Consider the following 15,828-nt stretch of genomic DNA (forward strand, 5'->3'; position numbering starts at 1 on the left):
TTTTTTCAGCCAACCACGGGCCTCATTGCTCATTTTCTTTTTTTTTTTAATTTCACTTCTAGGACTTTTTTTTTTTTTCTTAAGATTTTATTTATTTATTTGACAGACCGAGATCACAAGTAGGCAGAGAGGCAGGCAGTGAGAGAGAGGAGGAAGCAGGCTCCCCGTGGAGCAGAGAGCCCGATGTGGGGCTCGATCCCAGGACCCTGGGATCATGACCTGAACTGAAGGCAGAGGCTTTAACCCACTGAGCCACCCAGGCACCCCATTCATTGCTCATTTTCAAGGGTCAAGAAGGTGTCAGCTCATCTCTGTGGGCCCTTAAGACCTCAGAAGTTTGTGTGTGCCACTTAACATGTATTTTAAGTCAGGGGCACCTGGGTGGCTCAGTGTGTTAAGCCTCTGCCTTCAGCTCAGGTCATGATTTCAGGGTCCTGGGGTCAAGCCCTGCATTGGGCTCTCTGCTCAGAGGGGAGTCTGCCTCTCTCTGCCTACTTCTGACCTCTCTCTGTTAAATAAATAAATAAAATCTTTAAAAAAAATAATGTATTTTAAGTCAGCCACCATCCCTCCCCACACTCTTCAAATCTGATGAAAATTTGTCCAGCTACTTTCATATGCCGTAACAAGTATAATCAGTAAAAAAGGACAAGAAAAAGAAGGAATAACATTTTATAAAAGTCACTAGTAAAATGACCCTTATTTTTCAACCCCAGGCCATGTGCTTATTTCATGACTAAAATGATCTATTTTGAAAGGATTTGGAAAAGTCCTGGCCTTCAGACAGCTCTAGGAATAAGAGTCCTGCTTACCAAAACCCCTTCCCCCTCCAGTTCATTCTGAAGGAAGAAACAGCAATTCAAACCCAGAACCAAGAAACCTTCACCTTAATCTCCTTAGTTCAAATTCAAAGGAAAGCAGAAACAGGCAGAGCACCTGCTTCTAGAAGAGCCCAACATGCATGACTGACCCTCTGAGAAGGAGGGGTTTCCTGTGTGGCCTCAGACAGGCATGGTGGAAGTGATCTTAGGATAGGGGTGGGCATGTTTGGTTTCAGGTTCCAATTCCACTTGAAACTGAGTAATTTTTAACAACTTCTCTTTCCTGGGTCTCAGCTAACATAAAAAACAACAACTCCCAAGCAAAGTATTCAATAATATCAACATCACTCCCGCAGCAATATCCTTCCATATGTTTTTCTGGTGCATACATCTGGCATTCCTTCAGGGCTGGAGAGGCTTTATAACTGAATAGGCAAATAAGAAAATTTCCATTCCCACCCACTCCCATTTACTTCCTCTGTTGAATGCAATCTCTAATTGAAATAGATTTTTTGTGGGGGGTGGGGGGCTAGGGGGGAAGCAATCACAGTCCAGCAGAGACTCTTAATATAAGTTTAATTCTGAGGCTACTGTCAGTAACCACTACTAAGAGCAAAACCTTTTTCTAAGTAAATAGTACTAAATGAGAAACCCTCTCCAGTTCTCAGAACTCGGTGTGTCTTTGCATATCTCCTTCTAGAAAAGAAAAGGTTCCTCTTCTAGTGAATGATAGCTGCTTCAGGAGTCCTGAAACCGGAGTGGGTCCAGCTTCTCTAAAATGGGTGAAGAAATGTTGTATCAAGCCACATGACAGGGCCCAGAGGGGGAAATGAGTTTGTGCAATACAACAAATTTAAATTCTGCTTTCGCTGCTAAAATAAAAGCAAGAAGAGGAAGAGGTAAAGAAAAAACGAGGGCAAGCAGAAACAGTTTCTCCAGGATTTCAATTCCTGGTGGCCCTCTTGGCTTTGACTTCATTCTCGTATTTAGGTCTATGAAGTGGAAAGAGAATGAGAAGGCCGTGGGACACCCGAATATTAGCCACGTAGCATGACTGGTTGAAAAATGAGGAGATGAGAGGCTCAGACGCCTTTCGGTTCAATTCCTCGCTGACGAAAGCTATTCGCCATGCAGAGCCCGCCACAGCCGCCTCTGTACAGCCAGGTTCCAGCTCGGCCTTGAGGTCCGGTTTGTGACTTCCGATCCTCCACCGTGTGTACAGCGGAGCACTCCTTCCCGTAGTGTTCCTGAGAGCTCTGGAACACTCCAGAAGAAAAGGCGGCCGAGGGAGTTGCTCCAAAGCGGGCCCTCGAGTTTCTCGTGCTACCTACCCAGATGCTCGGAACAGGACCTGGGCGCCGTTTGCGGGGAGACACCATGGACAGCTCTTCGGGCACCGCCCCGTCGGCCGGGCGTGCTCTCGGCTGTCCCGAGCCCTCCCCCCCCGCGCCCTCAGGTCACTGGGGGCGGCAGGGGGTGATCCTGACACCCATCTCGGGCACATATGAGTACCCGGTCCCCAAAGCTTTTCCCCAGAGCCCCTCCCTGGCGCCCTCGGGGAGGGCTGGTAAGCTCTGAAAAGCCCACGCGCGGGGCCCAGGGAGGCCGATCCTCCTCGTCCCCGGCTCCCCAGCGGTCCGACCCGTAGCTGCGACCTGGCCGACCCGCCGCCTGAGGCGAAGGTGGCTACACTGAGAGGCCGGTAAACAGCCTACCATTTCGGACCCGCAGGGAGGCTCGGAGTGGGCGGGGCCTGCCTCCTGGCGCCCCGCCTTTTCCCCCGAGGGGCGGTCCTTCCGCCCCCGGCCGCGGCGCAATGCGGAAGAGATGGGCCCTCTGGAGCGGAAGTGACGTTTCCGGCGGCTGTGGCGGTGGCGGCTGCGGGAGAGGGAGGAGGAGGAGCCGGAGGAAGAGGTGAGCAAGCCGGCGGGGGGCGGGGAGCGGCCGCGGCCAGACCCACCGGCAGCCTAGCGCGCGGGCGGACGCTTCCTGAGCAGCCTGCCCGCCGCAGCCTGGGCGGGAACGGTGAGGGGCGACCGCGGGCAGCCCTGGCTCGGGAGGGCGGGCGGGGTTGTGAGGAGACTACGGGTCGTGCGGGGCGCTGCGTCGGGCGGGGGGCTGTGGTGACAGCGGCTGTCAGGCTGTCCGCGGGAGAGGAACCAAGTCGGTCTGGGCGCCGGGTCATCGCCTCTGGCGCATAATGGAGGGATTGGGCGGCCGGGCGGCTTCGTCCCCCTGGGAAGGAGCCGCTTTCCCGGGGGTCGGCTGTCCGGGACCCCCGAGGAGCCCCGGTCGGGTCCGTGTGGTGAGTCTTCCCGGGTGGCCATTCATATTTACGGGCTCCCGCCTGCCGTCCCCGCAGCCGGCGGTGGCCTGCGGCTGGGCGGGAGGCAGCGTTAACCTGTGCCGCTTCCCTTGCCCTTCTCTGCCGCCCCCGGGAGAGCCGTTCGTGTCGGGTAATCCTTTCCCTCCTGCCCCTTAAGGAGCTTTGAAGCAGCCTCGTTAACCTTCCCTCCCACCTCCTCTCCTTCCCCGGCCAGGGAACGGCTTGAAGTTTCCGAATCTGTTCCCTTTCCGCGTAGTGACAAATCCAGAAGCAGGAAGCTGATAAACAAGTCCGAACGAAATACGCTCAAAAATCTTTCGTTTTTGGTAAACATGAAGTAAACGGGAAACTCATCTTAGCCAAACCGTTGGTGGACTTCAGAGTGATCGAACCTTAGGTTCCCTTAGGGGTGAGAATTGGTAGCTTTTCCTCCGGCTTTTGGTCAAAATTAAGTGACGGCTTATCTTTTGGAATAAACCATTCTCTCCCTGAGCTCCCCTTTTTTTTCCACCCCACCCCCCATCCAAACCTGGCAGGGAGGGACTTCGGGATGCCTTGCGGTCCTTGCTGCAGAAGGAGACGTTAGCTTCATTTGCTTTGCTTGGTTTTCGCAGGGCTGCCTCCGAAGAAAGGAGAATGGCGTTCAGCAAAGGATTTCGGATCTATCACAAACTGGATCCCCCACCTTTCAGTCTCATAGTGGAAACTAGGCATAAGGAGGAATGTCTCATGTTCGAGTCTGGGGCTGTAGCTGTGCTTTGTAAGTCCTCTGTCCTAGCCCAACTGACTGGGTCTCTGTTTTGATTTGAAACCATCCGATTCAACCATTCTCTAGAGAAGACCCCGGCAACCCCTTCGCTGTATTTCCTGAAGCAGATGATGTTTTTATTTTCTTTTGCATCAAACCTTATTTTAAACTTCCATTTTCTTTTCTGTCCCCTGCTGCAGGTTTCTTTTGGGGGTTCAGGGGAAATGCACGTTTGGTTACAGGTTTTTGCTTTCTTGGGTTCTTTGGCTGTTTCTGAAAGAACATCTTGCTTTCCAAAGAATTACCGTTAACAGTTTATATCATGTCACATAAACCCATAAAGGCTTGCTTGACATTTTTACTGTAATGAACGGGATTTCTTATATATCAGTTACAGTAATGAACTGTAAGAGTACTTATTTATCTGATATTTTTTGGAGTATCTTATGGTGAGGCCCTTCCATTTTTATTAAGAGAATTGTAAACTTCTAAAATTTCTTGAGATGATATGATTGATTTCACATCATTTAAAAAATTATCCTTGATAATTTGAAGAAAAGGACTGCTGCACCACAAGCAAAATAGTGGATTAGAATGGTTTAGGTTATTTTCTGGACAGATGGATGAAGTTAAAAATAAATATATTAATTTGAATATTAATTTTCTTTCTTGATTTAAGATTTTGGCAGATAACTCCAGCTTGGAGTTATTTGAAATGTGATTGTTTTTTTTAAGGGCTTTTTAGTAATAGCTACTTGTTTTTTGCCATGTTTTTGCCTTGTTAGCATCAGTTTAGCTACTGGTCATATTTTATAAATTAAAAATAGCATTTGAAAGTCATACTTACAGGGGTGCCTGGGTGGCGCAGTCAGTTAAGCAAAGCATTCAGCTCTTGATTTTGGCTCAGGTCATGGTCTCAGGGTGGTCGGATTGAGCCCTGCGTTGGGCTCTGTGCTCAGCAGGGAGTCTGCTCAAGATTCTGTCTCCCTCTTCCACTCCTGCTTGTGTGCCGGGCTTGCTCGCTCTCTCTCAAATAAATAAGGCTCTTAAAAAAAAAAAAAAGTTATACTTACAAATAAAAGGCTCTAGATATTTTAAACTGTTAAACTTTCTTCAGATTCAGTAAGTGAAGAGCACATAAGACCCTAACTTTTGCATACAGAATATTAACCTATTAGGGACGCCTGGGTGGCTCAGTTGGTTGGACGACTGCCTTCGGCTCAGGGCGTGATCCTGGAGTCCCGGGATCGAGTCCCACATCGGGCTCCCAGCTCCATGGGGAGTCTGCTTCGCTCTCTGACCTTCTCCTCACTCATGCTCTCTCTCACTGTCTCTCTCTCTCAAATAAATAAATAAAATCTTTAAAAAAAAAAAAAAAAAGAATATTAACCTATTAACATGTTAACCTGATCTTAATATTCTAAAAATAATAAAATTTTATCCTGACTGGGAAAAAAGGGTAGTGACATAATAGAAAAGCTTAAGCAGAGTGTAATGTATAAGAAATGTATGTGGTTTTGGTACATATAGTAACATGGTTTGAGTGAGCAGGAAGAGCTATTTGTGTTCTAAGAAACAAGTATTAATATGAGGGGTTATACTTAGTATGGACTTAATTCAAACTGTTTTTTACATTTAAATAAACTGAAATATAGTCTTGCTATAATATTAGTTTGCATAGTCTATTTTTTCATGCTACAAATACAGTTCTTATACTGATGAATTCTTAATTAAAAATATCTGGGTGAAATGGTTTGGTTTAGTTGTGAAATATTTTTTAGCTGCTTGTGGGTTTTTTTGGTGATATTACCTGATTTTCTAATTTGTCTAAATTTTAAATGTTTCTTCAACTGTGGTTGTTGGTAATAATAGGGAGTCACATGTTTACACAGTACGCATTACCCATAGTTATTAGGATTATTGCTGTATTTTACTCTTAGGAAACCTAAGGATAATCATACTTCCAAATGTCTAGCAGCTCTCTTTTATGCCAAATAATGGTTAAGAAGGCAAACTCCCTAAACCATCCATTTTGGCATTATCATTTATTTTAAGGAAAAAATACTAAAAATACTGTCTTAACATTTACTGATTATATTTATTTTCATTAGATTTAGACAGCATAAGCAGTTCTGTCAAGAGAAAAAGTTAAATATTGCCTTTTTCGGTGAAAGCACAAATGGATATATAATTTTGTGGATATGTTGTTAGCTTTTCTATAATAAACTTCATGGTAACAACTTAAAATATGAATATTAAGAGCTAACAGACCTTTTTATAAATCGTTTGACTATAAAATTAATTTGACATTCATTTGGGAGCAGTATCAAGGTGCATATTGTGCTATAGAGTGTTCATTTTTAAAAATCTAACATTTCTTAAATGCCTGTTGTATTCAGGGAGCAGTGTTTGGAAGGTACTGAGGTGTTCTTTTTCTCTTCAATAATCCCAGCCCTTTTAATCTCAATACATTATGCTTGTTAATCAGTAAGAAGAATCTTCTCAAATTGTGTACAATATTAAACCAAAGTAGAACCCCATTTTTCAGTAAGGTCAAGTTTAAAATCCTCAACCTGCCCATCTAGATCTTCCATAACGTGGCCCCACCCTGTTCGTCCAGCGTGGATGTTGGTCTCCTTTAAGGAAATTCTTGTGTCTCCTTAGTGCTTTCACAAGGTACCGGGTTTTTTTTCTCTCTTCATCATGCTGTTTCTGTTAACACCCTCTTCCTTTACGACTGCTAGAATGCTTTTCTCTGTCTTTCCAATCCAAACCTGTATTCTCTCTCAAGTCTTCTTCCTGAGGACCTGCCCCACCGCCCACTTCAATCTCACTCTTATTTCTTCCTTTTCTTCATTTGTCTAGAACTCAGTCCATACCCCAGGATAAATCCTTTTTAAGTGCTGGCTTTTGGTTCTCTACATGGTTATGTGCAGGTGTTCTTTTTGGAAGTAGATGGTAAAAGTGACCCTTGCAGGACTCAGTCATGCACCGAAAAGTTATGATTTCTACAGGCCCCACTTGTTCTGGCTTTAAGGTTGACAAAATCAGACATCTTAGGTAGTACATACCATTGAGAACTGACAGTCACTTATTTTTCTTGGTTTATACCAGAAGTGCAAGAGATACCCAACATAAAACCTTCTATTTTGTATGACTAGCACATATCAAAAAATAAGGTGCAAGTGAAAACACAGTAAAAATTTCAGATCATGGATCTTCGTAGAGCCTGAGCATCTACTAATCTCTTCTACAAATCTAGCCTGAGGAATCTGTCTGTATGTTGCTAGGCTTCTAAACTTAAATCAGTCATGATACAGTGACTTACTCAATTAGTTAGCCAGTGGTTTTCAGCCTTGGATGCCCATCGTAATCACTGGGTGGGGGGTTATAAATGCGCTGCCTGGGCTCCAGCTCCCTAGAGATTCTGATGTAATTAGGTTGGGATGATCACTCTGAGCATAATTTATATAGGCCTTTCTAGGATAGATTATGGGATAACATTCTTAGCTTACAAATTTTATCCAAAGTAACCGTGTTCCATGAATTTTAATGCTATTGTTGACTTTTATTGGGCTAATGACTAGTTTTCTTGAAACTTCAGCCTGAACCAAGTGCTAATGGTCCCATAGCACTTTTGATACAGTGCTTTCAGGTTCTGTGGAACTTCTGTGTCTGGGCGCTGTACTTTTGAGGAAAAGACCCACGTAGTAATCTCTGTACGTCTAGTGCTTAGTACAGTGTTTTGCTCACTGAGGGAATAAATGGCTAAATTAGTGCCCTGGGTGGGCGGGGGGAGTAGTTGGGGAGGAAAATTAACCTAAACTAGCTTACAAAGTTGACAAAAATACAATATTCTATGTTCAAAATTACAGTACTCTTTTTAATAAAACTTATTTTTTTAATCTTTTAAAGAATTGCTATTTGACTGAACTGCTGCTATAAAAGGCATTAAAAATTATCAGTCCAGAAAACTGTTTAATTAAACTGAAATTTGATGTCTGTGGACATGTAGATGTGCAGTGTAGCAAGTGTGTTCTCTGTGGAACTAGTCTACTGTGTCTGGACCAGTGTAAGCAGCAAGTGTGATGGTCAGCAAGTTATAACACTACAGGTTGTGTTTCATTGGAAACAAATAGGAGATTTAAAAAGCCATCTGCCAGTTTTGTGTCAGGTTCAGTTTTCATCCTCTTTCTATAGTTACACACAAAAAGACGACAACAGGGGAAGGACAAGTAGCCAGTCTGACCAAACATGCATTAAACTCATGAGCTGTCCCATTATTTTTCAACCCATCTCATGCTTCAGCAGAGGTAAATAATTTACTTCATAATTGTATCCTAAGTAGAAAATGAAGGGAAGAGAAGGTCAACATGGGAAATGAAGGATAATCCAAAAACAGAAGTTATGGATCACCTGTCTTAAAGATGAGATGGAAGGTGCTGATATAAATTCCTAACTCTTAATATTAGAGCTTTTCAATATATGCTACTATGGAAGTAAGAATTAATTGCTTCTGTCTAGTGGAAAGATTATTTCAAGCTTTCCAACTCAGCCAGGACCCAAATCGTGTACTTCCTAGATGGCAAGGCCGTATCACTATACTCTGGACCTAGTTTTACCCCATGTTTGTTCATCTGAGTTTCTTCATTTACCTAATTTTTTCTTTATGGAAATATGAGCAATAAAACTATAGGACAACATTCTGGAGATCTTTGTTACAGAATGTGAATTACACTGACTTTTTTATGAAACTGCACATTGTAAGGAAGTAATAATAGTGAAATAATAGTTGCCATTTCCTAAAAGCTTCCTCTGTCAGTCACAACATTAAGCCAGAAGTTCCTAAACTTTATTGTTTCATGGTGTCTCATTAAGTTTTTCACAGCACCCCCAGGCCACAGTTCTGCTTGTTAAATAATTAAGTCCAAACGTTAAATACGTCTGCCTTAACAACTCTAGTAGCTATTTAAAAAAATAATGCAAGTAAATGGAAAATAACTTCTTTCCTTCATAAATAACCAGTTACTTACTAATGGGATATGCACGTACCTGTTGAGCATTGAATAGCTTTTTAAGCCTTAGAATCAGACTGGACAGATCCGCCCTCATTTCCTGTTCTACATTGATTTTGGAGTGGTATTTGCTTTTTATCACCTCAACTGCTGAAAACCCACTTTACAAAGATATGGTATCATCAAGGGAATGTATTGCAGTCTAATGTGAAAACTCTGAACTACCTCAAGCCAATAGTTTGGGCAGTGCAACATCTGTTGAGTATCTCTGTGCTTCTTTAAATTAAAAATCTCCTGCAGCTCTTATGGGAGGTTGTTGAAGTGTCCTGGAGAGTCTCGACCTACAGTTGAGGGAGCTGTGGTATTGGGCACCCTTGATTCCATTTAATTCTCTGGGTTGTGTTTTCATCTCCATTTCACAGATGTACAAACTGAGGCTTGAGAGAGAAAATAACTGCTCTGATGACCTAGTCTATCATTTGATTTTTTACTTTAATGATTGGGTTGCTGTGAGGGTGGTGGTTGTTATTCTGGGGGTCAAGGAATGAAGAGCAAAAACAAGGGAATGCCGCTAGCGGACTTTAAAGTTAAGAGTGAAATTGGTAGTATTTTCTAATGAGGGAAGTATTAAACTTCCTTTGTTTTTGCCTACAAACTATTAATATATTAGAGAAGGAACATGATTTGGTTTAGAGTTAGGTCATTAAAAATATAAAGTTGCTTTGCTGATCCAAGTTAAATGTCAGATTCTAAAATTTTGGATAACAAGTGTAGTAGGTGGTGATGACAAGCAGTGTGTATAGTTGTTGTTGTTGTTGTTTTTTAATTGCCAAATGCTGGCAGTCAGCATGATTGCCCTTTAGATTAAGTTGCAGTATCTTGTCTCTTTTTAAGAAAAAAAAAATTCAAGTTGAGGGAAGTGACTTTTTATAGTTGACTTTTTCTGCACAGAATGAAAATTTAGACTTGTTACATATTACTTTGTGTTACGTTTGCAAAAATTTGTTTTCCTTTTGTAAGTAATTTTTGGAATGTTCTATTTGATAGAACAGAAAGTAAACAGCAACTTAAATATCTATGCTTTAAAAAAAATTAACATTTCACTCCTGGGCCAGCTAGCAGAATTTGCTTGTTAACGTAGAGCCAAATTAGTTCCTAAGTGCTAACAAAGCACTTAACTTTGCTATGAGAAAATAAAAGGCGAAGCACAGTGTGTCTTTCATTGAACAATAAAATCCCATTATGTGACTTTATTATATAATTTCAGGTCTACCAGGTGTTCTAACTTGTCTTATAAAATATAACTAGTACAAGACTATAACAGGATTTTTTTGCTTCTGACCATGATGGTATACTAGGGACCCTCTCACTTTACACAACAAAGAATAAAATAAAGATAAAAATAAAGAAATAGTTTTCAGACTTTGAACAACAGGTGGCAGGAGGCACTGATCCTTGAGGGAAGGGAAACAAAGGCGTGAGCCTTACGATTGCTCTAGCTGATCACTCTGTTTATTACCTGGAGTGCTTCTGGGCTGCAGTAGCAGGGAGATGCACCCAGAGAAAGCCCGGCAGTCTCCCTGAGTTGAGGAGACAGAGTAGGGAATTTGTGGAAGCCAAGGCAATGAGAATTCTCAGGACTAGAACCAAAGAGGAGGCAGCTACACAGAGAGTTTCAGAAATGTGCAGAGGGTTCCACGTGAGATTTCAGCTGAGTACTGGTAACTGCTGGTGTGGAAGGAAACTACCCAAGGCAGGGAAAGTACCACCAAAAGCAGCAGGAAGAAAAATTCCTGAACCTCTCCCAGGACTGGGAGTATTTAAGTTGTCAGTAGCCAGAATGGAGAAATATTATGGAACTCTGGGAATTGGGTTGAATACTCAGAAGGGTATACTGCTTCAGTAATGGGGCAGAGTAGCCCTATACTAAAGGCTTCTGTGGTCCTCTCTGACAAAGCTTAAAGGCAAGACCCAAAGGGATCAGACTGTTTCCAAATAACCTAATTTCCAAAAAACTTCACTGTATCTTAGAACAAAGTTTAAGAATACAGGAATACAAAGTATATATCCATATAGGCAGTATTCAACTCTGTAACAAATTCACAATGTCTGGCATTCAATTAAAAATTGCCATACATGCAAAGAAACAGGAAAACACACCCCATAATGAGGAGAAAAGTCAGTCTGTAGAAAGAGATGTTAAAATTAATAAACAAGGAGGGGCTCTTAGGTGGCTCAGTGAGTTAAGCATCTGACTCGATTTCAGCTCAGGTCATGATCTCAGGGTCATGAGATTGAGCCCCACACTGGGCTCTGCCCTGAATGTGGAATCTGTTTAAAATTCTCTCTCCCTCTGTCTCTGTCTCTCCCACTGGCTCACGCGCATGCTCTCTCTCAAAAAACAAATGAATAAACAAGGACATCATAACAGCTATGGTAAATATACTCCATAAGTCCAAGGAGTAGAGGAAAGAATAAACACATTATGGAGAGACATGGTAGGGGGCCCTAGGTGACTCAGTTGGTTGGGCATCTACCTTCTGCTCAGGTGGTGATCTCGGGAGTCCTGGGATCAGGCCCCATGTCAAGTTCTGTGCTCAGGAGGGAGTCTGCTTCTCCCTCTTCCTCTGTCTTCTCTCTCTAATCATTAATTAATTAATACAATAAATCTTAAATCAAATCTTAAAGAAACCAGAAAAATATGAAAGACCTAAATCAAATGGAAATAAAAATAACTTCTCTGAAATGAAAAAAAATATGCTGATAGGGATTAATAGATTAGACACTGCATAATAAACAATTAATGAATATGAAGACATAATAATAAAAACTACTCAAAATGAAACACAGAGAAAAGACTAAAATCGATAAACAGAGCCATCAATGGGCTGGAAAACAACATATGGCCAAAATATATGGTAATTGGAATCCTAGAAGGAGGGGGTAGAAGCAAAAAAAAATGTTTGAAGAAATAACAGCTGACAGTTTTCCAAATTTTGATGAAAATTATAAATCCACAGATCCAAGAAGCTAAATGAACCTCAAGCAGTAGAGGCATGAAGCAAACTACACCCAAACACATTATCAAATTGCTTAAAACCAGTGATATGGAGAGAAATCTTAAAAACAGATCAAGAAAAAACACATATTGACTGGGGACGCCTGGGTGGCTCAGTTGGTTGAGCAGCTGCCTTCGGCTCAGGTCATGATCCCAGCGTCCTGGGATCGAGTCCCACATCGGGCTCCTTGCTCGGCAGGGAGCCTGCTTCTCCCTCTGCCTCTGCCTGCCTCTCTGTCTGCCTGTGCTCGCTCTCCCTCTCTCTCTGACAAATAAATAAATAAAATCTTAAAAAAAAAACCAAAAACAAAAACAAAAAAAACCCACATATTGACTGAATATGAAAAGACGTAATAGAAAAGACTGAAGAAAGAAGACATAGGAATAATGATAAATTTTTCTTCAGAAACAATCCAAGCCAGTGGATATAGAACAACGTCTCGAAAGCACTGAGAGACGAAGAAAACAAACCATACACCTAGAATTCTGTGCCCAACCACAATTAAAATGACATAAAGACTTTTTCAGATACCCAAAAGCTGAAAAAAATATAAGCCAAGTATAATGGGTAGCAGTTTAAATAGTACAGCTTTCCTTTGCATCTAGTACCAACATTTTCAACAATTCTGAGGTGGTATAGTCTAAATCAATGAAATTTTATCACTTAGTTACATTAAAACTGTGTTTTTGAAGGTAATTAAACAAAATTTAAGAAAATAAACTGTGCTTTTGAAAGAAACGAAATAGGGTAGCCTAGTGCATTTGGAGTAAGCCTTGTAATTAGCGTGCCAAAAGGAGGTACAGCTTTAAAAATTGAATATTATACTTTTATTGGTGACAATTTAAATCTGCTTGGGTTTTTTAATGGTTGAAAATAAGAATTTGTGTTTTATTGTTTTCTACTAAAATAGAGTTTGCAAAGATAAGCCATTGTTATGTTACATAAGCATGTGTTCACACTAGAGTGCATTTCACAGCCACTGAACTAGTTGCATTATTGTGAGTATATATGACATTTGGGGAGATGGATTAACTTGTTGGCCAATTGGACACCATTTAATTACTCTCTTCATTTAGGTTGAAACTTAGTTTCCTTAAATTCCTAGATGATATTGAGATAACTAAGGAAAGAAAGAGAAAGGAAGGGAGAAAAGGGAAGGGAAGGGAAGGAAAGGAAAGAAAAAAAAAAGGAAGGAAGGAAATATTTCTGATTGAATTATTGCCTTAAACATAAAATACTTCTATATATTGAATGTTATGCTTATTAAAATACTCACTTCCATTTTATAGTTTTCTTATATAACTTTAAATATAAAGTGTGTTTACTTACATAAACTAGCTCTTACCAATATTTATTTTGAGTTTTATCTCCACTAACACTAAGGTGGGTGATATCTTATTATTGGCCGTTAGGGATGAAAGTCCCATCTCCCTATCTGGCCTTCTCTGACAACCTCCCGAACCTCATTTTATATAGTTTCATATTCTGTTCACTAGTAGACCATAGGATGGTGTAGTCTGTTGAGTACCTTACTGAAATGTAGGTAAATAAAGTTTTGTAATCCTAAGAACCTTGTGTGAAGTATAGGAAGAATGAATCTTATAATTAAGTAAATTCCTAGCTCATTAGCGGTCTGTCCTTGGTCAGCACTGGGCCCATGTCTTTTGCTTATTCTGTTGAATGATTTCATCATTCTCTTGGGGAATGGATGGAAAGTATATTTACCAGATTTGTGGATGTTGCAAAGCTGTGTGGGACTGATACAGAGCTGGGTAGAATAATTACTTATTTTGGATGACACAGTTGAAATCCAGCTTTTCCATCAGAGAGAATGGATTGAAACCCAAAAAAGGAACATGCACTTTCCCTTGCACTGGATCAAACCGAGTTTTGTGTCCTTTCCTGATTGAATTGCTGGGGTTGTAGAAATATCATAAGTAATTTGCATTGGGCTGTTGATTAGCAAAATAAGGTAGAAATTACTATCATTGTCAGGGTTTCCATGATACCCTAACCTGAATGGGGACTACACAGTATGGAAAGGTTGGAACAGATACTGGGTTAATAGTCGCATTGATCTCTGCTCTCCTTCAGACCTGCTCTTCCTTTGGTCTTCCTTATCATAGTGGATTGCAGTCCATCCACCTTGTTGTTTAAACCAGAAGTTAAGAGTCATCCTCTATAACTCCTCCTCTCCAGCTTCACACATTCACTCAATTACCATGTCCAGTGTGCCCAACCTTCTAATTTCACTGAGAATCCATGCAAGTCACCATTTTAGCTGGTTCTGCTACTGTCTGGCCACTGTACTGCCTTTCATGGATCATTACTGTAGCCTCCTTAACTGATCTCCCTGTTTCCAGTCCCCTCCCCAACTCTCCAGTCTGTTTAAAAACACAATTTAGATCATATTGTTTCCCTGTTTAAGCCCCTTTCATGGTTGACCACTTGGAACTTAAAATCCAAGCTCTTTAAGATGATCTGCATTAAATCATTGAGTCTCTGCCTCCCTCTTAAGTCTTAAGACTATTTTGCCTCTTGGTTTCTGTGTTCCAGCCACTTTGGCCTTCTAGTTCTGAATGTACCCAATTATTTCTGATCTCAGAGCCTTCACATATGCTGTTTCTTCTGCTCAGTATTTATTTAAAAATGTGTTTATGCTTTAGAAAAATACGTAAATCATAAATGTAGAATGCTATGAATTATTAGAATAAGCACATCCATGTTACCACTGGCGGGTTGAGAAATAAACATTACTACCTGCTTTCCAGAAGATTCCCTCGTGTTCCTCCCCAGTTATTCTCTCTGTTATGATTTGCAGAGATGATCACTGCCTGACTTCTTACATCATAGATTAGGGTTTGTTTGGTTTTTTTAAATTTATTTATTTGACAGAGAGACAGTGAGAGAGAGCATGAGAGAGGAGAAGGTCAGAGGGAGAAGCAGACTCCCCATGGAGCAGGGAGCCAGATGTGGGACTCGATCCCAGGACTCTGGGATCATGACCCGAGCTGAAGGCAGTCGCCCAACCAACTGAGCCATCCAGGCGCCCCACATCATAGATTAGTTTTATCCAGTTTTTAACTTAACATAAATGGAATCATTCAGTATTATTCTTTTGGGGCCAGCTTCTTTCTCTCAGTGTTCTGTCTGGGAGATCATCTGTGTTGTAGCAGGTGGCTATAGTTTTCATTGTTTTGTGGTATTCCATGGTATAAATATTCCAGTATTGGTTCTGTTGACGTTTGCTTCTAATTCTTTCTTTTATGAATGATACTAGTATGAACATGCTTATAAATGTCTTTTGGTGCACATACGTACACATTTCTGTTGGATGTATTTTCGGAATGGGATTGCTGGGTCATAAAGTATTTGTATGTTGCATGGAATGTTTTTCCCTCCACTCTTCATTTGGCTAACTTCCTGTTTATTCTTCAGTTTTCAGCTTAAAGGGCACATCTGCAGGCAGGCCTATCCATTGCTGTCCCCCTAATAATTTTAAATTAGGTCTTCCTGTTGTACTCTGTCATAACTCCATCATAGTACTTACTATCATTTATGATTTTGCATATGTTACTTACATAGTAGCTATCTTCCTATTAGAAGGTGTCAGAGCACTGGCTTTTTTTCTTTGTAGAACTTTGCCAGTGTCCTGGTACATGGTAAGCACTCAATAAATACTTGTTATGTAATGAGTGAAAGGTTACTATTATTTTGAAATGTTGCCAACATTGGGATTTGCTGTTTATACAGAACATCAATTTGGAGAGTTTAATGTCTTTCAACTGGAATTTTAATTTTTTAATTCTACAAAGAGAACTTTTTCCTTTTAAAACAATTTTTCTTTTTATGTATGATA

The 15,828-nt window shown here is 41.1% G+C and overlaps 1 protein-coding gene across 9 annotated transcripts in view; it reads left to right on the forward strand.

The window, feature by feature from the left end:
- The first annotated feature begins 2,637 nt into the window (after positions 1-2,637).
- Positions 2,638-15,828, forward strand: part of SYNJ1 (synaptojanin 1) — an 87,871-nt gene continuing 74,680 nt past the window's right edge. For 4 of the 9 annotated variants that reach the window (XM_044251015.1, XM_044251016.1, XM_044251017.1 and 1 more), the window contains exons 1-2: positions 3,521-3,556; positions 3,762-3,907. In XM_044251015.1, coding sequence (XP_044106950.1) covers positions 3,784-3,907 — 124 coding nt within the window. In that variant the 5' untranslated portion in view covers positions 3,521-3,556; positions 3,762-3,783. Of the gene's footprint in view, positions 2,736-3,518; positions 3,557-3,761; positions 3,908-15,828 lie in introns of those variants that run through there. The other 5 variants (XM_044251010.1, XM_044251012.1, XM_044251018.1 and 2 more) reach the window with 3 other exon arrangements.

This window comes from Neovison vison, chromosome 6 (assembly GCF_020171115.1).
Source record: "Neovison vison isolate M4711 chromosome 6, ASM_NN_V1, whole genome shotgun sequence".
In the NCBI taxonomy this organism is placed as follows: domain Eukaryota; kingdom Metazoa; phylum Chordata; class Mammalia; order Carnivora; family Mustelidae; genus Neogale; species Neogale vison.